Raw genomic sequence first — 25,118 nt, 5'->3', positions numbered from 1 at the left:
GGACCAACTTTCTGAGAGACGAAAGTGTGGTTGTATTAGGATGAGTCTAATCTAAAACTAGCTACAGGTGGGAGATCGGGTGATGTAGGGATGGATCCATGAAAAGTGGGTCCACTATACTCGTCACTTTCCTAGGAAACTGGAAACTTCGCTTTGGAGCTCCAAGAAGTCGCAACCTTATTCTTCTTCTTCTGTCGGATTTCACGAGTCACCCAATTGGGTACCGTCCTTCATTCACCGACGATCAAGTGAGTATTCTGTAGAACTCCCTGCATGAGAAGACGAGGTGGCTTCGCATTGTTCGGTTTAAAAGGAACTGAATGCAACTCTACCAGCACTGCCATCCCGGCAGTTATGCTCTCTTTGAGGCTTCCAATAAGATCCATCTGCACATTGTGAATGTTTCTCAAAACCTTGTTGCTGATACGGAGTATTCCGTATGATATACCAGGGGTGCGCAGTGCGAGCAGCGTCAATTCCACTCCAAATTGATACACACGTTGTCTTATCACGTGCCCGCATTCCCCCCTTATCGCATAGCGGAGAAATATTTGTGCGGCCAAGTTTTACAGTGGGGCCGAGCTTTCCTCAAAAGCCTGAGCGTCGTTTTTTTTTCTGTTCACGACATTGTTTTCCTCATCATTCTGCCCTCACTGTCAACATTGACAACTTGAAATCACGTCTGCGCTCAGCATACAGCGCTTGCTCTCGATGCTGCCGTTTAGCAAGCGTGAACGGCAGCATCGAGAGCACACCCCCAAAAGGTAAGGACGCGCTCTCTTTTCCCGTTCCGTTTTCTTTTGTTCCTCTTCCCAGGCGACAACCTGATGAGAATAATTTGCGATTGATTCCTTGTTGATGGCCACATCGCCTGTGAGCTATATCTCCTGGATACGTGAAAGTTCATTCTTACATATTCTGAATATTGTCGTGTCTGGGAAGCTTGCTGTCGTCCACGACTTTGCTGTCGACGTTCGAGACAAAATTGCTAACTGGCATGTCAGATCCTTCTTCGTCCTGTCTATACGAACGCCACGAATTCCCTACCTCCCGTTAGCGTCCACATACTTTTCGAGGATGCCATATCGAACTGGCCGAACGCTGGTGTTATTTTGTGCTCGTCATAATCGCCCACCCCGCGGCAAACTTGACTTGTTCCCATCCATCATTCGTTAAGACCTTTGGACGGGACTGTGATGAGCTTGTAGATCCTGCTCCTGCAGTGCGTAGTTTGACGAAATAAAATCGTCGTCTTCGCGCCTGGGATCGTTTTGGCGCATGAACATAAATGTATACCTTTGATTAGTCGTTCGAAGTGGAAGCCGGCTTGCTGGATCCTTTTAATCCTGTTCGACTTGGCACATGGCCATGCCCGGTTGTCCTATGAATAAGACAACGGCGTCTGATTCCTTTCATCTTGCGCTGCTTTAGCCTCGTGGAAATGACGTCGCGACGAATTTTCATGTTGATCCTTTAACGATTCCAGTGGCAGTCCCGATCGCGACTGCCACGGCTTCATTGTTGGGCACCTTCCTTTTGATAGTACGCGAAGAGTGACGTACTTGACGTGACTTCCGCGGTCGCGGTGTTGCGCCTTCCTCACTTTTAGTTTTGCCAGGTGAGAAGGAACGACCCCCTCCATCCACGGTGTTAGTCCATCGTGACTTCCTCTTTTGGAACTCTGTCTCTCAGGACCGCGTCACTTCCTTCCCATCTACGCGCTCGAACGCGAACCCATTGGAAATGGCCGCCCCCCTTTTCCCATCTCATCATGGATTTTGTCAGATCATCGTCAGCTTCGGGTTGAATTGTTCGATCTACACTCGTACGCCATCACCACTCGCTCGTTTGCCTATCTCTTCTCTCTGCCTCTTGATACTTTGCTTCAACGACAAGAAAACTCCCTTGTGACTGTACAGTAGCTACATCGATCAGGATCATCTCTTACCTTACCTTCATATTCTTCTTTGCTCAGTCCCCAAAGATCACGGAGCTGAACCTCAATCTTGCATATTCCGTATCTATATGTTTCCCTTCTGGCGCAACCGTTGGGTCTCTTACCATGTTCTATAGCACAGAGAGTAGGTCATTGACCACGTACCTTCCTTGTGCGAGCGCATCGCTAACACGACGGCCTCAGTCCTTTGTGACAAGCGATATGCTTTGTCTACTGTTTGGTATGCTTCACCAGAATCAGAATACCTCGGAGCCTGTCGACTAGCATCTAACTCACCTTCCCAGGCGCGCCGGCAACACGGCAATTGGAGCTCGCACAACCGGCATTCGCCGCAAAGCGGTCCTTGAGGTCAGTGTAGAGCAAACTTGCGGCACAATCAAGGATCCTCCCGGTGCACCCATCGCTTTGCGTCTTCAGGGCACCCTGCTCTACGGCACCGCTCGCATCTACCAGGAACAGTGCCGTTATGTCCTCAACGACAGTGAGCGCGCACAGCGTGCCATGGCCAAGCTGCACAACGGTTTCCTAGACGACAAGCTCGACAAGAATGCCGGAAGGGCCAAGTACGTCCTTTCTCCTTTGCAGAGGCTGCGAACGGCCTAATGTATCACTAACACCTTCAAGATCCGTTCAAATTGTCCTCCCGAACGACCCTTGCTTCGATCTCGATCTGTTCCAGCTGCCCCCGTTTGATTTCGACGCACCAATGGACGGTTCGTTTCTCTCCCAGGAACACCAGGCATCGTGGACAAACATGTCTCTCAGCTCGCGCTCGTCCAACAAGAATCAGCTTCCCCAGCTTATGCTCGACGCTGACTCGTCTGCTGGTGGGTCGTATCCTGGCGCTTTCCGCTATTCGGCTTCTGGAGCCTCCCAGGTGCCCGAGTCCCCTACTCCGCTCGCCAGGGTCGAGTTTCAGGATGAAGAAAACTTGCTTCTTGATGTCGGTCTCTTCATTGACGAGAATGGAAACATTGTCGAGGAGGAGCCGCGGACCGAGCCGCAGCTGCCCGCCTTTCCATCAAAGCCCACAAAGGCGACAAGCGACACTGTGGTGCCGATGATTGTAGACGACGATGGCGACATCTTCAACGCCGACGCTGCACTCCAGGAACATGCTCACGGGAGCAAGACAAGCGACGGTTTCAAACCCAACCTACTGACCCAGACACCGTCCTCTCCTAGCAAGCTTTCATCGGCTTCGTCTACCATGGTGGCCCGGGCAGCGAATCGAAATGCCTCACGAGTCAAACTTAATTTCGTTGATGGTGTCACGCAAATCCCTCTCAGGGACTATTTCAACTACGTGACCAACTATACTGCGAACATGGAACGAGCCGCCGAGAAAAAAGGCCATGGCCGGATCCTTCGTCGGGCCCATGACACCAACCTCCACAGGCAGATCGCGCATGCTTTCACCTTTGGACGTGGAGTGTTTGGCGTGGCCGATGCTGTCACGAGCCATTACCCAAATCACCCATTGGCGCAGATGTTCGCTGGTGACGCCCTCGGGGAGGCGCTCTTGGGTGACGGTCTGGCCAGAGCGAAACGGCGCCGTCTGGATGCCATTGAACCCAGCACGCCCATTGCTCGCGGTGTCCGCGGCGTACATCTGAACGGGTTTGACGACGAGCAGGAAATTGAGCTTGGTCGTCAGCCAGGCTCAGCGCTGTCGGATCACCCATCGCTTGCCCTTCGTCAGTCATCTGCCTTGCCTGGATCGTCTGCTCATGGCAGTGTGCAGCGCAGTGCCGCGTCGGCCATTCGCCATCTTCCCGATGGCCGGCTCTCCAGCGCAGGCTTCCCCGAGAGCCCAAGTTTTTTTGAGCGCTACAGCGACGAGGCCATGGACATTGCGCAGCATCCAGCCAGCAACGATGGCAATCTCTTTCTCCCATCTGTCAGCTCAGTGGCTCCGGCTGGTGCCGGGGCCCCGGTCGGTGCCACTGGAGACAAGGCCAAGGACAGCCAGGCAGGTAACGAAGACAAAGTCGGCGAAGAGGTGCGCAATGCCGCTGTATTTTTCGAACTGGTTCGTGAGATGGCCACCGATCAGGGCCTCGCTCGGCCGGATGCTTCGGCGACGCACCGCTGGATCGAGTTTGGCGACGTCGTCGCACCTTTCAAGGCAAACCGCGCTGCAGTCGTGGGTGCCTTTATGAGTCTTTTGTCGCTGACCACGGCAAACAAACTGCGCATCCAGCAGGACAATGCCGAGGGCGATGTCATTGACCGCGACATTTTTATCGGCGTGAAGCCGAAAAAGCGCGGTGGCGACAAGGTCACAGGCAAAGCCAAATTGAAGGCCAAGGGCAAGAAGAAGCGAAGCATCCAGGAGATCAGCGAGGACAACAACAGCGGCGATGTGGATGAGCTCATGGCCGAACACCTTTTCTCCAGCCCGAGGACTGTCGATCAACCCTTCCGTGGCAGTGACCTGACTGGCATCGAGCTCATCGGCGTAGCTTGATTTCTTACTTGACTTTTTCTTGTGCAATGTTTACAACTGCTAGCTCTTTACTATGTTTTCTTCTATGATTTTTTTCTCGTCTTAATTCCTTTACATTCACATGATTTTTTCCCTTCGTGCATATCCTATTCTCTCCATCTGTCCTTCTCTTCTTTTTTCTTTCATCCTTCGTTTTTGTTTATCGCAAGCATCTCTTTTGTTATGACGCATGCTACTTTTAAAAAAATTTGCTCGATATTATGGGCAACAAAGGACAAAATCTCATCTGGAGTTTCGGGAAACGGCAATGCATGGGACGGGGTTATATTTCAAGATCACATGCATTCATCGACAAGGGTCACTTCAACGCGGTATGGAAAAAGATAAAATGCGGGACAAGGAAATGGGCGCTACCATGGCACATATTTGATTTGATTTTGAAAATTGGGGCATCAAGAAAAGGGACAAAGGGGGTCTAATGTACAATAAGGGCAATGGAAAATTCAAGCCAAACATGAATCAAGGAGAGCACAAGCGCCAGTAAAATCAGAAAATAGGGACAGATAACAAATAGATAGCCACCTTCGCGTCGTTTCCGCTCCTACACGATAATCTCAACTGGCTTTTTATGCGTCAAACTCAATGATCCGCTCCGTCGTAACAGACGCAGCCGGGCCACCGCTGCTCTTGTCTTTCTTCATGGCAATGCCCCCCTTGCTGTCGCCACCACCATCTGCCTTGGCATCGGCCCCTTCCAGGAGATCCAGGTCGGCTGATCGACCACCACTGCCCGAAGAGACAACCAGGTCATCGTCGTCTTCATCATCGTCGTCGGCGTCAGCATTCGGCCGGGCTTGGCCGGGCAAGGCGTTCTTCTCTAGCTCACGCTGGGCCTCCTCCATGCGCTTGCGCACTTCGGCCGCCACGCGCATTCCGTCGGTGACAATGTTATCGAGCACGCCACGGAGACCGCGCGAGGCGCCGCTAAAGGCCTGGCCGGCTTGAAGCGCGCCGGGCCGGGGACCACCGGCACCGACACCGGGTGAGAGACCGCCAGCAGCGCCAGCGCTGCCGTTACCATTGCCAGCACTGCCAAACGCAGCTGCAGCCGCCCGACCGGCACCGATGCCTAGGTTGGCAAAGGTGGTGAGAGCAGACGCGTTAGACGACGGGCTTGCCAAGGAGACGCCCTCGATCACATGGAAGGAGGTTGGGAAGGACGACTCAAAGAACTGCTCGAGCAACTCATCGGCAAGCACGACCATGCGGAACGTGGGGAGCGTAATGTGCAGGGGGTTGGAAGGGTCGAGAGCCACGTTGGCGCGCTCCGACTCGGCCTTGGAGACGATGCGGCGCTTAGCGTCAGCTCCGTCGACGGTTAAATGCTTCGCCTTGGCAGGCTTGGGACTTCCATGGGGTGATAGTGCCAGAAGGTCCTCTTCGTCATCCTCATCGTCGCCGTCATCGTTATCGTAGTAGTCTTCACTGTCCTCGTCATCGCTGTCGCCAATGGCAAACGAGTCGGGTTGGGCCAGACCGGCGGTATCGCCGACATCGGCCGGCTTGGCGCTCTTCTGTGCCTTTTTGTCCTTCTTTTCCTTTTTGGCCCTTTTCGCCTCGGCCTTTATTTCGCTCTGCGGGTGGTCTGGGTCGGCATACTCAAAACATCGCCGGATGAACGCGCTCACACTACCGAGGAACCGCTCATTGATCGTCATCTCCGACGGCAGAGGACTGGAAGAGCCACTGTGGAGGCTCTCGTTCGCGCTGTTAGCAGCGTCCAGAGCGGCCTGGTTCTCGGGGCTCAGCGTCCCCTCGAGGCCACGGCGCGACAAGAACAACAGGGCCTCCGACATGCGCAGGATGCCCTCGCGATCCACGCGGCCGTCGCCGTCGTCGTCGTATAGCTCAAAGAAATAGTTGATGGCGCCCATGATATCGCGCTTTCCCTTGATCCGGGCAATGCCGCTGACAACATTGGGCAGCGTCAGCCAGCCGGCGTTGTCCTTGTCCCAATGCGAAAAGAGTCGTTGCAAGAATTCGTGATCGGCCGGCTCCGGTCCGACACCCCACGGCGACATGATTGCACTGGAGTTGCCCGTTGGACTTCGAAGGGACGAGAAGTAGGCAGCGGCCGTTGAGGCGGAGAACGATGGGCTCTTTTCACGGTCGCTAAACGAGTCGTTGACGGGTGTAGTTGGCGAGTCCGAGATAGCCCACTTGGACATGCCGGCGAGGAACTCGCGGAAAGCGTCGTAGTCCATCTGGCTGGTACTGGCACCAAGCCCGACCCGTCCTTGCTCCGCGTCAGGGGCTGACGAGATATTGGGCTTGGGAAGAGGCGGTGTCGATGGGGAAGGATCGGCGCCATCCAGGCCCAGTTTGGCCCGCCGTTGTTGTCGCTGTTGCCGTTGCAACATCTGCTGATGTTGCTGGACGATTTGTTCCTGCTGTTGACGAATGATGAGATGTCTCTGCTGGCGCTCGTACAGGACACCGTAAAAGCGGTCATACAGGCCACCCAGCTCCTGTGTGCTGAGGACCTTGCTGTCGGGACCCAGGTTGCGGAGGGCGGTGCGCTTTGTAAAGTTTTCGATGTTGTTGAGGACAGCGTCCTTGTTCTTCTGGCGCAGGTCCGCGATGGTGGCGTTGGTGATGCCCGAAAATTCTTTGAAAGCAACGACCATGAGCTCTTGGAAGCGAGTGACGGCACGCAGCTTGGGGTTATCAGATCGCGGGTGTGCGGACTCGTCTAGGCGCGAGAAGTACGACTTGAGCACCGAGATAAAGGCTCCATCGTCGCCCGCGTCAAGGAGCTCCTCGCCGTTGATGCGCAGAATGGCCAGGCCGACCTGGAACAGCACCTTGGGGCCTTCGACGAAAAAGACGTCGAGCACGCGGAAGGCAAACACAAGGGGCATTGAGTTGATGTACAGCGACAGGAACCAGGGCAGCGACACCACCGAGAGCTGCACGTCGCTCTTGACCAAATGGTCCCAGATAATCGGCATCGTCTTCTCGACGAGAGACTCAAACACCTTCTGGTCGAGCAGAGTGCCGTACATAGTGGTCGAGTAGTAGCCCGGCACAAGCCGGTCGCACAAGGTGGACAGCAAAAAGAAGGCCTGGACCTCGGACATGTAGATGAGCAGGGCAGCCACGACAATGTTCATGGCCTGGCAGTAGCCAACGTCGGCATTGACCCAGCTGTAAGCCGTCAGAACCCGCCGCAGCCGGCCGATGCCGTCCTCGCTCTGGAAACCAGCATACTCGGGCAGCGAGCGGTTCAGATCCTTCTCGATCTCGTCAATGGCCAGCGACTCCTGGCCCTTGTAGGTCTCGAGGGTGTCGTTGTAGAGGTTGGGGTTGTCGAAGCGCAGGTAGATGGAGCCGGATGTCAGCTCCCACATTTCACCACGGAGACGATTCGGCAGGCCGACGCGGATCAGCTTGTAGAAGGTGGGGTGGCGAACCAGAGTCAGGTTACGGCCATTGTCACGCAGGTACTCTGCCCAGAGCCGCATTTTGGCGCGATCACGCAGCTTTTTGGCGTCACCCGGGTAGCGGAAGACCATACCAAGTCCAGCATCTGGCGGGTTCATTGTCGTCTTGCGCTCCTCAGGGCGTAGCAGGTATTCGGAGTAGCACTCGCTGGCCACACCCCGCATCTTTCCAATCTGTCCAATGGCCGTACGAAGGTTCTTCTTGAGGCCGTCGCAGAAGCGTTCGCAGGCCTGACGTGAACCGGCCAGCTCAATGGTGATGCGCTGTTCCCGCGGAGGCGAGACAGCAGGTGCTGGACCCTTGGCATCGTCGCCCTTGGGTGCAGAGGAGCCCTCGTACAGCAAGCCGTTCCATGACGTTATCGACAGGCAAAACTGGAAGTTTTGGGTGTGGAGGCGCTCGACCCGGCGAATGGCGCACAGCGGGAATGTAAAACCCTTTCCGCTGGGACCTTCGCCGTGGGTCTGGCCCGTAAATGCGGAGGAGGTAGCCTGACTCGCGGACGAGACGAAGCTCGACGGGGCGGTCGAAAAGCAGAGGTAGGCTTCGGAGAGGTGAAGGCGCCCGGCGTAGCGGTACGCAGCGTTGTTGGATGCAGGAGCAGCGACGAGGCCAACGGTCTCTTTCTCGGAGGGCGGGAGGGTCAGCTCGGCAGCGATCTCGTGCAGTGGGTGCTGGGACGCGGGAAGGCGGAACTGGGCCTGAAAAAGGGCGGCTTTGGAAGGGCTTTTCTTTGTATTGTCGCCGGTGAGGCCCGCGAGGAAGCCGGCTGGTGCACCGGTTGAGCCGGAACCGTTGCCCGAGCCAGAAGTAGCATTGGGATCAAGCAGCTGCTGAGCCCGCTGGACAAAGCCCGAAATGTTCAACATCCTGCTGACTGGGGATTCTTTTCAAATGGAATGTTGGCACCCAAGGCACCGAGGTGGAAAGGGCGGATAGGTGGTCGATTGGTGGTCGGATGCTAGAGGGATGCCGATTTAGGCACTCTCAACGAAAGACGTAGGCCCCGGCGGTTGTTTGGCCGTACCAAGAAAGCCTCCAGCGGTGCTCTAGCTGCTTCGATCCAAATCGTGTCAGGCGAGAGGGAGGCCGAGGAACAGGAAGAGGCGGGAGACGTCGCCCAGGAGAAGGATGACGGGGAAACGAGCAGAGCTGGTCGCTGAGACGTCCGGCTGCAGCTATGTTGTCACACTCAATCGATAAGTCGGTCGACCTCCTCAGCGCGCGCGTGTCGTGATCATGCTAAAGGGGGGGGGAAGCTCGAAGTAAGGTTGGTTCGTTGGGCGAGGTAAGCAGGTGGGAGTAGTGGGCGGTGTGGAGGTGAGAGGTGGTGGGAGGAGGCGATAAAGCCAAGCCGTAGCGGCGGGATGATTGGAACTGGGAGACGATGGCGGCAGAAAAAGTACGGAGTAGTACAGAGGAGAGAGGGGAGAGGGGGAAGCCCTGGACAGGAGCTGTGGAGCACGAATAAGCTGAGCAGGCTGAGCAGCTGAGAGGATTTGGCTTTAGCTGAGTCGGGAGTGTGGGCACACACTGTAAAAGGGGTTGCTCGAGACGCCTGGTACACATTCCTTTCCTTAACTGTTTGTCCTTGAGTGCAAAAAGAAACATGAAGCAACGGGGGCGAGGAAAAAAACAAAAGAAAATAATGACCAGGGAAGAAAAAGAAGACAAAAACACTGGCTGGAAACGTACCTTGATCCACAATCAAAAACGAGAGCGGAGGCTGCCGGCACAGTGCAGAGCTGCACGACACGAACGGGCCGGAAACGCGCGTCGGACAGACGACGATAAAGAAGAGAAGAAAAGAGGGTGAGATGCAGATAGGATGGATGCACGATGGCATTGAAAAGCAGAGAAGAGGCAACAAAAGGCAAGTACGCCTGTTCAGACTAAATGGTACCTGCCGAGCACGTGTTGCAAATTACGGAAGCATCTTACAAGGCCAATACGGAGGAAGGTGTGGACGGGCAAAGCGGACAAGAAGGAGCGACGCGAAAGGGTGCATCCATCTGATGGCCGAGCAGAAGGAGCGATGGGGTGTTTGTCAGGACGCAATCACAGCCAGAACGATGCTCACGGTTGCTCCTGCTTTTGCGAGGCATGTTGCTGAGTGTGTCATGCATGCGCAGTGCGCAGTTCGGTATGGCTTGTCTTGGACGCTAGGCGGGTCGACCAGACCCAGCAGTTAGAAAGGCGCCTGAAACGGCGGCAAGGCGAGCTTAGTTAGCTGGCGAAGCCCTACAACATCTCTCTTCAACGAAAAACGGCCTGACTAGGCCACTGTGGCTCTCCACTAACACGCTAAATGACCAGACCGACCGTTGTCAGCCCTGTATTATTCCGTAAACAACGCAATGTACATTCGTAGCCAAGCCCTCTCATCCCATCGAAGCACGAAATGTTTATTTATAGCCACGTCTCCGTATGGTTCATGCCAGCGACATCCGGCGGATGCCCATCTCCACGCCTTCACGACGCTCTTTCCTCACGCGTCACATTCCCCAAATCAGCCCTGCGGCACTGAACGGCGCAATTTGGTGACACCCGCTCGGTCTTGTCTGGCGTAGTGGAAGTTTCGGACTTCTGTGTCGTTCGACATAGATGCACTTCGTATTGAGGAATCTCGTGAAAATAACGCTCACGATACATTGAAATCGAAAAGCCGCGGTCGAGTTTTCTGTCGGCTGCAGCTGCCGTTTCGGTTCACGCAAGTTGGTTGTGCCTGAAATCAGGTGATCAATGGATGAAAGGATCAATGTAATTGGGTAATGGCTAAATACAACATTATGACGAAATCAACCAAAACAAATCATTAAGACATCAAAAGGCCATCGCAGAATATGGCACTGTAGATCAGTTGTCATTGAGCCCCCATTGGTTGGCAGGCGAGCAATGCATGTGTTGGTATTTGACCTGAATGGTGGGAAAGGCGCAGTAAGCAGCATGTATGGCAACAGCTGACAAGATCTATGTTTGGACAAAAAACAGAGCTGGCAAAGATAAAGACACCATAGCAACAGGCACACCAGCCCGCTCAAGCCGCTCTCGAGTAGGCCCCGCCAGTCGTCCCCTTTCGTCTCTCTATGCACATGCGACGGCCTCAAACGACGTCCGACAATCTACTTGTCGACAGCGCCGAAGCACGTCTCCATGATGATGCCAGTAATGCGGTAAGGGTCGGCGTTGGAGGCGGGGCGGCGATCCTCAAAGTAGCCGTAGCCCTTTGCGCCGACCTCGCGAGGAATGCGGATAGAGGCGCCGCGGTTGGCGACACCCCAGCTGAACTGGTCGATGGCACCGGTCTCGTGGCGGCCGGTCAGACGCTTCTCGTTGTCCTCGCCGTAGACGGCAATGTGCTCCTTGTGGCGGCCCTCGAGCTTCTTGATGGCCTCCTCAATGTACTTCATGCCACCCTCGACACGCATCTCCTTGGTGGAGAAGTTCGAGTGCAGACCGGCACCGTTCCAGTCGCCGGGGATGGGTTTGGGGTGAAACGAGACCTTGGCGCCCAGCTCCTCGGCGATACGGTGGAGCAGGAAGCGCGAAATCCACAGGTGGTCGCCCATCTCGATGCCGGTGCAAGGACCGACTTGGTACTCCCACTGGGCGGCTGCAAAAGATGTTAGCAACAGGGATTCAATTCAGACCGTGGGTACATGACATGGGAAGGGAAGCCGACATGGGAATAATCGTATGAAAAGTATGATGTAATTGAAATGGGTGGGTGGGTGTCGCGTGGGAAAAGCAAGGAATGTCAACTTACGCATGACCTCGGCGTTAGTGCCGCTGATCTTGACACCAGCGTACAGGCAGGCTGTGCAGAACTGTTAGCAAAAATCGTTTCTCACCAAAAAAAAGCAAAACCAAAACACACGCCAGTTGTTGACAATAAAACACCGCATTGACAACCCAACGAGTTGGGAAACCGAACAGGTCGAGCCTTGCGGCTTGACTTGCAGAACGATTTGTCGTAAAAACAAGGAACAAGGTCGTGTGACCAATTGGCATGGTGGGCTGGCTGCTTGCTTACCCTTGTAGTGGGCCTCGACGATATCACGCTGGACAACCTTGCCCGAGCCGACACCGCAGTAGTACGGGCCCTGGGGGGCAGGGAAACCGTTCGTGGGCCAGCCGTACGGACGGTCGGAGCTGTCGAGCAGGGTGTACTCCTGCTCGAGGCCGAACCACGGCTCATGGGCGGCGTGGGCCTCCATGAGCTTGGCGCACTCGTGACGGTAGTTGAACTTGTTAGGCGTGCCGTCGGCGTTCCAGCACTCGGCCAGGACAAGGATGTTGGGAGACAGGAGGAAGGGGGACGGGAAGATGGCGACGGGCTTCAGGTAGACGTCGGAGTTGTCACCGGGGGCCTGGCCGGTGGAGGAGCCGTCAAAGTTCCATATCGGGAGCTCGTCGACAGTGTAGTCCTTTTCCTTCAGGGTCTATTGGTCAGGGCGCAAAGGGCGGTTAGCAAAGGCGGGCCAGATAGGACGGTCAGGACAGACGGCATGAGGCGGCCAGACGGCCAAACGGCCAAACGGCCCAACAAAGCGAATACAAAACGAGTCATAAAAAACAAGCGGGTCGGGAAGCAAAAAAAACAACTTACCCGGGACTTGGAGCGAGTGTTGCCCTCGGCATCGATCCAGATGTACTCAGCAATAATGCTGCCCTTCTGGTCGAGCTTCAGGTATTTTTGCAGCTGTGATGCGAGTTAGCAAGGGCTGCCAGGCTTGTGAGGCTTGTAAGTGAGTTCGATTTTCGATTCGGGCAAGAAACGTACAACTGCAACGTTGGAGGTAAGTTGTTCTGAAGACTATATGCGAGAATATGTTGTCAGCAAACCGTAACGTCGTCTTGGAAACAGCCTCTGCGCCATCCTCTCGCATGATGCTGTTCTTTTGTGAATTCTTGTTCTCTTCGTCGCTGTCCGTCGCTTTTCCAAAACAAAATCGGCGGCCAGCGCATGACGAACGACGAGAATTGGCGGTTCCTGAATACAGCAACCAATAGCAATGAAGGGGGGAAGGCGGTGTTGGAGACAGCCTTACCATATTTGCGGTTGTGTGTGAGAGAGAGGTTGTGAATGGGGAGGAGAAAAGAGAAGAGGAACGGAAGAAAAAGAGAGGACGAAGGAAGAAAGTGACAAGAGGAAGAGGTTATATGTTGTAGAAGAGCAAAAATAGCACAATGGCTTCTTTATGTGTGGAAAAGGAGAAAAACAAGTTGGGAAAATATAAGGAAAGAGCCAGAAGAAAACTGTCACTGGCGGGGTTCCGGGGAGCGGCGAGGCAGGGTTCTTTTATCTGTAGCGCTCTTTCCTAGCGACGGCGCTGTATCGGCTTGTGAACGAGCAAGTGGAATCGCAAAAAACTGGGTCCACTTAGGTCACTATTCTCGCGGCGTGGGAAATAAGTCAGGGAGTGGGGAGCCCAAGGGAAACGAGACGGGTTGGCTTTTAGGGGGTGTGGGCATCCTCTAGGAGCCAGGGAACAAAAGAAAAATGCTAAAAAAAAAACGAAGAAAAGAAAGATACTTACGAGCGAGTACCCTTCGTCGTGATGTGTGTACTGTGCTTAGTGGGTGTGGGTGGCAGTTGCCCAAACCGGACCCTTGATGAAAAGTGTGAAAATGAAAGAGGAAAGAATGACCCCCAGACTCATCTGAGAGAGGAAGGGGGAGGGGGGGAGGCAGCGACACCTTCCTGGGGTAAGATAGAGAAGATAAGGATGAAGCATTTGATGTGGTTTTTATTACCGAAAAAAAGGTAACAGAAACGTCACTTAGGAAGATCAAGGGCCAGAGTTTCTGCGGTGAATCCTTATTGCAGCTTACGTAGTGTCTTGCAAGACAAAAAGGGCAACTGCAGGGGCCTCTTTCCCGAAATGGTGTGTGGGCTCGCTGAGCATGCCACACTGACTCTGATCTGATGGATGGGAAACAGCGACCCAAAGCCGCTCACAACGCGAGGTTTTTGCGGCCGTATCTTTCAATGCGCGGCGGAAGCCACGATGGTTGCTTCAGCTTTTGCTTGGTTTCGTGGATGCGGCGTCACTATCATGGTCACGCCCTTCCCCAGAGGCGGTTGGAAGATACGAGTCGTAGCGAGTAGTCATCGTCTCTCGTGTACTCCGAGTTCTCGTAAGAAAAGATACCTTGGAGCGGTGGCGGTTTTTTCGGTGGGGGCGACGCCAGTGGGAATAAAGCCTGAAAGACAGGGCCTAGACAAGGGAACAGGAATGGGAATGGGACGAGGCGTGATGCTGGAGAACAAAAAGCGATAAAATTGTCTGGGCGAGGAACTCTGGGCGAGGAACTCTGGGCGAGCAACTCTGGGCGAGGTACATGGACTTGTGGTACCCTGCCGAGCGCAGCTGTGCCCATGTGCTGTCTCGTCCGCAGGCGCAAATTCGCGTTTTGCAGGCTCCGGGTCGGTTCTAGGACAGAGGAACAGATAGTACGAAATACCACGCTTGGAAGTACCCATTCGGGCGGTGTCGCGCGCTACGGACCCGCTAGCGCGCCAACGAAGGATGGCTAGAGCCAATGACAGAACCGCTCGATATCGAAAGGCGAAAAAATGGGAAGGCAAACAGAAAGGTTGGGGAAGCAACGACTCACGACACGACCGGCACAGAATCGGATCACAATCACATCGAACGTTGATGCTCGTCAAAGCGCAAAGGCCTGATGGTCTGGACATTCGTTTCGGGGGTGGCGGTTTGCGTGTTCCTGTGACAAGCAGGCCCAGCTGCGGCATTTTGAATGTTCTATACAGAAAATAAGGAACATACAGGACCATGAGGGACATGTGGCACGAGGAGATTAGCAGAAACAAAAAAAAAATGAAACAAAAACAATGATACAAAACTAAACACACGGGAAAAGAACGTGAAATAACCGAATCGAGGAGCAGCTGCAGCAGCACAGATAGGACACCTACCCGACATGCCTCACACTCGTGTCTCTTATCAGTTCACTATCACGGGAGGTGCAGACTTGGTGGCCGCACAAGCTTCCCGCGCCGACGATATTGCAACGACGTGGGGTTCGCCTTGCATTTGTATTCGTTCTGGTGCGCTTCTCCTTCTCCTGGTGCCACCATTCGCGGAGGGTGCAACCAACTGTCGAGCCCTCTCTCTGTCTCCCTCTCTCTTCTCGCGAGGGCATCCACCATCCACTGCTGAGTGCCCCATTGTAGACAGCACAGCTCCATATTTCATCCAGGAACAGCTCCACGCGGACTAGCAAGAAGGCCATCCGTCTCGGGGATATCCACATCAGCGGCCAACAAGCCAACCTGTCCCAAACGATCTATTTCCCGCATGGCGTAGACTGACAAGGAGCGCAGGTTTCGAGCGAGTCAGAGGGGAGGGAAAGTGACAAACGGCAGGGGGTTTAATTCCCTCGCACCTGAGAGAGCAGGAAACCCAAAGAGATATGGGTAATATTGGAGCTTGGGCAGTTGTGGAGTTGAGTAGGAGGAAGAACACCCTTCCCCGGTAGCCATGCGCTCTTAATGGCATTCCTATTTGTACTCCGTATGTTGCACCGTGTTGCTCCAATGATGCTTCCAATATTGGTCGAACCCACCCCCATTCCTCTGACCTGCATATCAGACTGCCTGTTGGTCACTGCACCGGCAAGCCCCTGGCTTTTGAGGCAATAAGGTTCCAAGAACACACAAAAAAACGCATCAAGTGAGCATCACAAGGCGGCAATGATATCCGTTAGGATGGATGCAGTTGAGTCATCTTTGGGGAAGCACGCGACAGTGGTGACCTTTGAAGCAATCAAACAGAATATCAACGGACCAAAACGACAAAAGGTAAAGCGATCGAGTAAACAGAACCGGGCCCACGCACGAATCACAGCGTCGCCCGGAGTAATCTTTTGGTCGTTCAGCCTTCCCACACGCCCCTCCATCCCTTTTTTTTTAATAATAAAAATCTTCTTATTTACTTTTACATATCTTATATCCATACCTCTCAAAGGGTCTCGTGTACCTCCATTGCGTTGGGCACACATTTACCTGACATTCTTCTCTTCGTTTAAAAATAGTGCAGTCTATCACTTTTCTTCTCCTTCTTTATTTTTTATTTTGAAAGAAATACATCTATCGTCCTTGTCTGCGGATTGCCTGGAGATTTCCTGCTTTCCCCCTTTGCCCCGTCGTCAAATAGGATCTCCAGATCTGCTTTCCTGTCAAGTAACCATTTCAAAACGCCATTACCTTATTGCTCAGAGTGGCGGTCGCCTATCGATTTGAGTTGAGAATCAGCACAGGGCCGGAAACCGCCCCAAGTATCGGAATGCCCCCTGTGACTGTGGAATTGTTGTTCTCCCATTTCCCCTGCTAGCCTGGGCCAGCCGGCGCCTGTCGTTTGTTACGGGCGAAGTATCTTTTTTCGAGGCCAGAAAGCCGGGCAGTGCGATACATCGCCGCTTTGTAGTGTGTTAGTGCCGCATACGGGGTTCTGCAGCACAGCCAATCAGAGCGTTTCGCCAGTTTCTTATCATTGCTCTTTGATTGGTGGGTTACTCATTGCCACACGACCTGTTACCTAAAGGCCGCCGAGGCGGAGCGCAAGCCAAGCCGGGCGGTCGTGCGCACAAAGAAACACAGGGGAACCGCCATGAGAGCACACAGAAAACGAACAACGAACAAATGGAAGATCCTAATCGGTGACCAGTCCGCCGCCACTGGTCACTGTCGCCGCTGCCCAGAGGCTTGGAATATACGTTGTGGCCGGGGCGCGATTGTCGAAACCGGAAGGAACCACCGTGTGACACGCGGGACGCCATTCGGTCTGACGACATGGCATGCCTACACTTACAGGGCGCGCTGTAAAACAGTGCAAAGGCCATAACCGCAGCCAGCCACTCACAGGCCTCGCTTTCCGCCCTGTTCACCTTGGACCCGGCTATTTCCCATTACCCGGGGAAGGCGCATGACGATTTGCCACTGCCCAAAACAGCCCCGAACAGCCCCAATTGGCAACACCGCCTCGCCCAGTTTAGAAACCAGAAAACGAAACGGACGCCACGATAGCGCCTGTCCGCCAGGGATACATACATGAGGTGATGAGGTAACCTGCGAATACGGTTCTGGCCGCCGCCCGCCCACACGAGCAGACGAGGTCCGAGGCGAGGTTTGTTGGAAATGTATGTCGTAATGTGGACTACGTCGTGAATTTACAGATGTTTAACACAAAGGCTGCACAAAACCGTCCCATTTTGGCAAACTCGGTCGGCCAACAAAGGCTGAATCCCGAAGACGCCCGCCATCATTTTCTTCATTTTGATCCAATTTGGTTTTTCTTCCCTTTCCGCCTTCCGAGTGTCTGGGTTCGTCCGTCGGTTTCATCAACTTATCGATTTATCTTGATTCGGTGTTTCGTCTCCGAAAAGTTACTTGGTAATTACAGTCTTAACCTCGTCAGGTCCTTGCCTTGCTGTCTCATTCTGCTTCTACTTTCATTCCTTGTCTCTTCACTTCTCCCCGGCTCCGTATGTCCGCAGGCTTTCTTGTTGCTCCTCCCTGGTCGCACACGTCAGTCAGGGCCACCAGAGTCTCAATTACCGTGCCAGCGTGCCTTGCATCCTTTCATGGCGTTCTTTTCTTTTACGTACTCGCGCGGTAATGCTCACAGAACGCCAGGCCTTAAATGACATAGTGAAGTACAAACTCAAAATAAGCGTCAAACAATGAAAGGGCGGTCGACAAGGCCTGGCAACCAGGGAAATCAAAGTATTTCGTACGTCAGCGAAATCAAGGAAATCTTACCAGTCTCACCCAGTCACATTCTGCCGTTCCGACCAACCGCCTCAGCGAACCAACTACCATTTAGCTGCGCTTCTCTGCGTTTCTCTGCCTTGCCCTGGCCCGAGGTTCATCAGTTCGGGCCCATTTTCTGTTTCGTCATACATTGCATACATTGTAACGGGTTTGTTTTCAGCAAAAGAAAAGACATCAGGGAAATGGACATTGGCAGCCATTGATGTCACTGGACAGAGTTGCAAATCGGCCATGTCAATATTTTCTTGTTCTGATATGTTTTTAATCCGCAATATTGCTTGCACACGATTTTTTGCCCAAGCCTGCCGAGCCTGTATGGGCGACCCTCACAAAGCAGGGCTGCACATGCTTTTTCTCTACTTGCAACTTGGGGGCCTTGGCGACTTCTTTGTCCGGCCGTCAGTTTCTCAGTCCCCTGGCATGATCGCCCGCTCCATCTTCTAGCTCGCTTTTCCCCTGCAAATATACAGTAGATAGACCCCAAAGGCCGATGCCGCTGGCTTTTGGCTCGTCTTTGGCTTTTCTGGCTGCAGACCACCGTTGCTGGGCGCTTTGTCGGTTCCGCTCAAAACGGCAATAGGGATCGTGCCGGTGCCTGTGCAACGTTGTGCTCTTGAAGACTGTTTCTTCACCGCCGAGATTGAGAGTCATATTATGATGCTGCCGTGTGTGAAGACAGAGAGAGTGAACAAGGCTGTAGAATGCAGAAATAGCGAAGTGATTACGCCGCAGTATGTTCTAAACGGGCATGTGCACCCCATGTGACGTTTCGTCTTGAAAAGGCAATTGCGATGGGATGAAATGACGTGCGTCACGTGTCAGAGATCCAAAAATCCAGGAACGGGGTTTTCCAGGTACGACTGCGACATGAGACATACAGAGAGCATCACTGCCTGAACCACCAAAATAAAACATACTGCATGATTGCCGCCGTTTAGCAGCCAAAGTGGCACTTCATGCAATTACCCGAGACCAATTTCCATCTCTCCAGTTTGCCGCCATGTCCCTCCATGTCCCGGTTGTCGCCGATGATATACTCCGCAGCATCAGGCTGGCTCGGCTGGGCAATGGTGGCCCCAGAGGCGTAGGAGCCTTGTTTGTCTGCTGTGTGTGTCTGCTCCCTCTCTCACATGCAACTGGATACTAGGGAGCGTCGATGCGCTGTGCATCTCTTGCGTCGCATCTTGCGCCATTGCCCCTCTATGCGCGTACGCCCGCATTTTGATCCTGTCGCTCTTGCCTCGCCGCCCTCCCTCTGCGTGTGCGTCTTTGGCCGCCCGCGCCTTCCTGCTTCAAAAAAGGCCCAGTCTGCAGCGAGTTGCAATACAGGCAAGTGCCTTTGGATGCGGATACGGTGTAATTAATACACGGGGAACGGAAGGACGTCGCTCTCAGTGGCAGGCGCCCCACAATTTTCCCCATTGCGCCTGCCCAGGCCGTGCTTCTCCAGGCGTATGCGGGAGGTGTCGCCGCTTTTGTTGCGTGCCTTCCCTGTTTCAACGCCTACCATCCCCAACTAGACCGCGTCTAATTAAGCATCCGGCGTCTCTTTCCCGCAACTCCATGGCTGCTGCGTCTCTCGTGCTTTCCCCAGACTTCCCGTGATACTCTTTTCCTCAAACCGTATTGCTTCGCCTCCAAAGGTTCGTCCTCCTACTGCATCTCCATCCGCCCATCTCGCCTATCGCCCCCGTCCAGCCTACACGCCCCCCTACAATTGGGAACAGAGAGCGCACAATCCTACACGAGCTGCCCTCGAAGTCTGTGAAACGGGCGAAACCGCCGCCAGCCCCTGTTTCTCACATCCTGCAACCGCAGCCACAATTGGCGTTTCTTTCGTCTCTTCTTTCTATCAGCAGCCTTCTTCGACCTCATTCACCTATCGACGACGCATCGCGACTGTATACCTTATACCTGCCACGTTCAGCACCCTTTTTTACTCCTCATATCGCGTCCCCTCTTTCGCCTGGGCCTTCCCCAGAACCGAGACCCACGCCGGCCTTATCGGTGGGTGAAACCCCACCTATCGGCTCCTCACAGCCAGGAACTCTGGCTACACTCTCCTGCAGGAGAAGAGCACAAGCCCTGTCGTGTCGTTGTTAAACAGACGCGCCCGCCAAAGACAAGCATCTTTTTATTTCCTTTTTCGTTCTTCCCGGCCTCCAGCCCGCCTCCCGCCTCCACCGCCGCTCGACCCCGGCGGCCGCAATGGCGATGGCCGCGCTCCACCCCAGCCAGCCGATCCACACGCCCACGCCAACGTCGCCAGACGACGGGGCCTCCTCGTCTTCCCCGAATGGCTTCACGGGTCACGGCTCAGGGCTCCACGCCCTGCATGACGTCACAGTCGCCGCGCAGGTCGCGCAGGCCGCACAAGCTGCCCAAGCCGCTCACACTGATCAGACTGCCCAGGCCAGCAACAACGGCCTCTCAGACAGCACGGCACCGCCCACGGCAGCGCCGGGACCGACTTCCTCGCCATCAATACCACAGTCACAACAGGCAGAGGCGGGAGACCCGAGGCAAGACAAGACGGCTTGCGACGAGGCAATGGATGTCATACAGGCCAGCGACACGTTTCCCAAGAACTTGCGGGTTGGCGACTTTGCGCGCATCCGTACATTAGGAACAGGTATGCTCAGGAAAGAGGGAGATATATATATATATATATCTATGTTGTCCGCTTTTGTATATGCCACAAAGGGTATGGGTGCACGAGACAAAGACAGCAGAGACTGATATCCGGGGTGTACAACAGGCACATTCGCACGCGTCGTCCTGGTCCGTCGACAACAGCCACGGAACGAAGACGAGGCGCACCAGGTCTTCGCTCTCAAGATCCTGCGCAAGGCGGCCGTCATCAAGCTCAAGCAGATCGACCACGTGCGCCACGAGCGCCAGATCCTCCAGGACGTCGCGGGCCACCCGTTTATCACCAACATGCTGGCATCCTTTTCCGACCACGACTTTTTATACCTCCTTCTCGACTACGTCCCCGGCGGCGAGCTGTTTAGTTACCTCCGCAAGTTCCGGCGCTTCGACGAGCCCACGGCCCAATTTTATGCCGCTGAAATCGTCCTCGTTCTCGAGTATCTGCACGAGCAGCAAGATGGCGTTGCCTACCGAGACCTCAAGCCCGAGAACCTGCTGCTCGACGCCCGGGGCCACGTCAAGCTGGTCGACTTTGGGTTTGCCAAGCGGCTGGGCCGCGACGGGGCCGGTGGTGCAGTCGAGACGTACACGCTGTGCGGTACTCCCGAGTATATCGCGCCCGAGGTGATCCAGAACATGGGCCATACGACCGCCGTCGACTGGTGGGCCCTCGGGATCCTCATCTACGAGTTTCTGACGGGCTATCCTCCGTTTTGGCACCAGAACCCACTCGAGATCTATCGACAGTATGTTGTCCTGTTGTCCGCTATTCCTGTGACTCTGCACTGGCGCCCCACCATACTAACTCTCTGCAGGATCCTGGAGAAGCCCGTCGTCTTCCCACAAGACCCGTCCATCTCGCCAGCCGCCCAAGACCTCGTTCATCAGCTCTGCACGGTCGACCGCTCACGCCGACTGGGTAATATCAGTGGCGGAGCAGCCAAGGTCAAGTCACACACCTTCTTTGCCGGTGTCGACTGGAACGCTCTGTACGAGCGGCGCGGCCAGGGCCCCATTGTGCCGCCCGTGCGGTACACGGGTGATGCGCAGTGCTTTGATATCTACCCGGAGAACGATGTGGACTTTGAGCAGTACACGCCAGAGCTGGCCGAGCAGTACGACCGGTTCTTTGCTAATTTCTAGGCCGCTCACAATGTGCCAGCCTCCTTTTGCCCTCTTTTGCTTTTATTCAAGCTGGCGGCGGCCTTCTTTGGCCTTTACAGCTGTGGCTCTACACCCTTGCTCTGCCCTGTTTACGACAATTTTCTTTGCTCATTTTCCCACCTTCATGAGTGACATGATCTTATTTCTTCATCATTACCCATTATCGTTCTTTTAATGCCTCTTACCCTTACCTAAATACCGAACCGACTCTACTACCTCTCGGCAGCCTTGTCGGATCGATTCACCTAACTTTCTCTCTTAGTATGTTTTGTTTTACTGTTTCGTTGCTACTACCGCTTGGTGTCTCATGAAGGCAACAGGATACTTGGGTTCTCACCGTTCAGGTCGTTTGGATACATTTTGGTCTACGTTTTTGGTTTTGTATATGACTACGTTGCGGCTGTTGTCCAACGGTTGTTCCTTTTGGACATTCTCTCGCAGCGGTGACCGCAGTCGCAAGGTCACAGAATTGGCCCAAGCTAACTATTAACGTTTAAAATAACATTTATTGCAACGACCAGCATGACGTGGTGATAACCGTGTCGGGCACTATGTACGTAGATGGGTGGCCCAAGACGTCACTTCCGACTAGATTTACCAGTAATTACTACCCTGAGTTTTCCAATAAATTAAAACAAAAAACGTTGAATTCCCTACATTACTGGAATTTAAAATCATTTTATTGTATGAATTTATTTGTTATTGTTGTATTTCTTCGCCTTTCTTGATAACGTGAAATTTGGTTATGTCTGTATCAATGCGTATCGAGAAAAAGCAAGGAGTAGAAGAGCATAAACAAACAAAATGAATATGCCCTGGCACCCTTCCGCAAAACAGATAAAGTGATGATGAGACTATATTATAACATGAAAACATGGATGGTAAAAGAGCCCGCCTGGCACTTGAAACATCACAAAACAGACAGAACTGCCCGACATGAGAGCGTTATATATGATCGTGAAGAAACAGACAAAGTAAAGACACGCCGCATGCCGGCCCGCAAGCAAAACAGAACAATAGAAAACACCCAGCATAAGCACATACTCCGCTAAATCATTACCGTCTCTCCAGCCTCTCCATAACCATGTCTTTCTTATAGCCAGCCCACCCACACCCAGTAGAGACCCACGACGACTACAAGCGTTGTGACCATGACCGCAGCGCCGGCCCGGGTGTTGAACAACAGCATACCCCCGCCGGCAACGCGCTCCCGGTTACGGGCACGAGCACGACGGGCCCAGGCGTCAATGTCAATGGCCACGGGAAGGCGGACACGTGGGTCGACCGATTCGTTCTCCGACTCGCCGTCGGAGACTGCCACGTCTTCCTCAGGGTGCCCCTGAGGCTTGCCGAGCAGGGGGACCTGAGCGCGGAAGCACACGGCCTGATGGTCACTGGTGCGCATGAGCGGCAGCGGCTTGTAGGAAGTGACTTTGACTTCCGGGGTGGCTGCAGTGTCGGGGTCAGCCTGCGCCTTTACCCACACAGGCACGTCCAGATAGAGGACGCGGTCGCACCAGCTGGGCCAGCGGTGCGTTGCGTATTTCCACGGGACCGGCGGAGCGGAATTTGGAGACTCCGACTCTGCATGCTCGCGGATTTCGGCGATGTTGTCGGGAACTGCGCCGTCGGCAATGTCGTCGTCACTGAGAATGTCGTACTTGTACGTTGGCGGGAAGGCGATGGGCGCCTCGCTCATCCCGTGCAATGTACGTCCAGCGAGCCGCTCCTCGGTCAGCTGGTCTCGCTCAAGGAACTTTGACCACGTGCTTGCGGTGGGGAACTCGGCATCAGCGGGAGGCCGCTGGTCACCAATGCGGTAGTTGAGGTCGCCGGCAACAAAAAGTAGGCTGTCGGGCCGGAAAATGGAGAGGTCGTGCAGCTGGCGGCGGAGATCCACTTCGTGCTGTCGCTCGCCCAGCAGAAGCCAGGCATCGTCGCCAGCCGCGTCTGCCGCAGCCGCCTCAGCTTCCTCCTCGGCGGAGCGTGGGGTGCTTGCTGCTTCATCGTGGATCCGGCCCTGGCGGCCACGGCCGAGGGCGGCGGCCGCCTCTCGTGACGGGACGTCGGCAAGCACGTCGTTTGGGTTGCCAAAGGTCAGCCCGGCAACAATGCTGCGCCAGTTGGCATTGCGTCGCTGGACGTTCCACTCCATTGCGGCCAGATGCGTAGCAACAAACGTGAGCTCGCTGGGCGAAGAGCCGACTGAATCGTCGCTGCCCTTCTTTTCGTAAGCTATCCTCAGGCCGACCGCGCCTTTGTTGCCCAAGTCGGCTACACCAAAGCCGCAGTGTGCGACCTGGATGTTGCTGATGGCTGACGGATCACGGGCGTACATCAGAATGGCTGTCATGCCAACGTGCGCCTGGTGAATGAAGTGGTATGGCTTCTTGGGGCCATTTGATGTTCGAGTCTCGCCTGCATTGTGATCTTCCTCTTCGCCGTCGTTGCTGAATTCGTAGCCCTCTATTTGTGTAGCGGCCTGGGTCAGCGCGTCGCCGAACCGCAGGAGGAAGGGGTTGAGAAAGTAGGAACCGGCAAAGGCATGGCCAAGAGGTGCCACTTCCTGTAGAGAGCTGCAAGGCAAACAAAACGGTTAATTACGTGTTACGTGCAATGCGAGCCACTGGGCCACTGCGATCTCCCAAAGCGACTCACAAGACGATCAGGTCTGGCAGCAAGGACGTGTTTGACGCCGCACTCTGGTCGGACAACGCATGCTGCAGGTGCCCTGCGAAGTCGGCAACATTGATGGGCGCCTTTGCACAGTTGAATGTGAGCAGCAGCAGATCCAGTGTTGGAATAGAGACCATGTTGCCAGTGTTGCGCCAGTCTCGGGCCATTATCGGTGGGCAGAGTCGGGCAATGGATGTGACGAAGAGGAATGAAGAGCCTAGGCAAACGGGTGCACGAAAGGGAGGCTGAACAAGGCGGGATGGGCGTGCCGTGTTCGCAGCTGTTTCATCAACCCTTTCTCGTGTCGCTTCGCTGCCTTCCTGGGCTCGGCGAGGTGGTGTTCTCTATGCTAGATGATTTCCTTTCTGGGTTTTCGTTGTTTCGTCGTTCTTTGGGGTCGTGAGCTACTATTGCCAGGTCCTGATTTCTCATTCAATGGGCCCTGCTGTTTGCTTTTGAAGTTTGGAGCTCAGCTTCCCCCGCCAAGTTCGGCTCCCACCAAACGCCCTAATGGGCCAGACGTATGGGTCCAGGGCCGGAATTGAATAGAGGTGGGCGCGTATGTTTTGTGGGGCACTGCGAGCGTGACGGCGATGAATGACGGGGCTGAGGTTTTGTTGTGCGAGCAAACCGAATTGGCGGAGGAAGATTGAGGGGATTTTGCGGGACACACGATGTGCGGCGTTGCCTGCTTTTTGTACGATGCCCCAGATTTGCCTCTTTCCTTTTTTTTTGCATCTTATAATTGCCTCGCTCTTGCTGTTTCTTGTCCGAAATCATTCGGGCACCCTGTGCGCCTTCCATTTCCCACCACGTGCCGCGTTTTTGGCAGCTGCTCAATCCTGTTGGCTCTAGCGCTGCCTGGAACACATCATGTCTTGGCTCGCTGCAGAAAGAACGAACGTCTAGACTTGCTC

At 54.5% G+C, this 25,118-nt stretch overlaps 5 protein-coding genes across 5 annotated transcripts; 2 read left to right on the top strand and 3 right to left on the bottom strand.

The window, feature by feature from the left end:
- Nucleotides 1–2,062: 2,062 nt before the first annotated feature.
- SPBR_05663 (rad21 rec8 n terminal domain containing protein) lies at nt 2,063–4,427 on the top strand (the record flags this gene model as incomplete). The annotated part of the gene is made up of 4 exons (XM_040763926.1): nt 2,063–2,081; nt 2,141–2,177; nt 2,242–2,520; nt 2,582–4,427. 4 exons carry the CDS (start codon nt 2,063–2,065, stop codon nt 4,425–4,427), a joined length of 2,181 nt encoding a protein of 726 aa, XP_040622602.1.
- Nucleotides 4,428–5,032: 605 nt separating this feature from the next.
- Nucleotides 5,033–8,779, bottom strand: SPBR_05524 (uncharacterized protein; the record flags this gene model as incomplete). The annotated part of the gene is made up of 1 exon (XM_040763788.1): nt 5,033–8,779. The coding sequence occupies one exon, from the start codon at nt 8,777–8,779 to the stop codon at nt 5,033–5,035; it is 3,747 nt and encodes a 1,248-aa protein (XP_040622601.1).
- Nucleotides 8,780–11,032: 2,253 nt separating this feature from the next.
- SPBR_05735 (glutamine synthetase) lies at nt 11,033–12,964 on the bottom strand (the record flags this gene model as incomplete). The annotated part of the gene is made up of 5 exons (XM_040763998.1): nt 11,033–11,523; nt 11,677–11,727; nt 11,944–12,352; nt 12,520–12,612; nt 12,962–12,964. 5 exons carry the CDS (start codon nt 12,962–12,964, stop codon nt 11,033–11,035), a joined length of 1,047 nt encoding a protein of 348 aa, XP_040622600.1.
- Nucleotides 12,965–19,917: 6,953 nt separating this feature from the next.
- SPBR_05861 (protein kinase A) lies at nt 19,918–21,504 on the top strand (the record flags this gene model as incomplete). Its single annotated transcript, XM_040764124.1, has 3 exons — nt 19,918–20,341; nt 20,468–21,107; nt 21,177–21,504. 3 exons carry the CDS (start codon nt 19,918–19,920, stop codon nt 21,502–21,504), a joined length of 1,392 nt encoding a protein of 463 aa, XP_040622599.1.
- Nucleotides 21,505–22,618: 1,114 nt separating this feature from the next.
- On the bottom strand, nt 22,619–24,338 carry SPBR_05804 (PI phosphatase group protein; the record flags this gene model as incomplete). Its single annotated transcript, XM_040764067.1, has 2 exons — nt 22,619–24,101; nt 24,184–24,338. The coding sequence occupies 2 exons, from the start codon at nt 24,336–24,338 to the stop codon at nt 22,619–22,621; spliced, it is 1,638 nt and encodes a 545-aa protein (XP_040622598.1).
- Nucleotides 24,339–25,118: the final 780 nt, after the last annotated feature.

The sequence above is a fragment of the Sporothrix brasiliensis genome (assembly GCF_000820605.1).
Source record: "Sporothrix brasiliensis 5110 chromosome Unknown Cont15, whole genome shotgun sequence".
In the NCBI taxonomy this organism is placed as follows: Eukaryota; Fungi; Ascomycota; class Sordariomycetes; order Ophiostomatales; family Ophiostomataceae; genus Sporothrix; species Sporothrix brasiliensis.
Note: the sequence above shows the minus strand (reverse complement) of the source record. Positions and strands in the feature narration are given on the sequence as shown.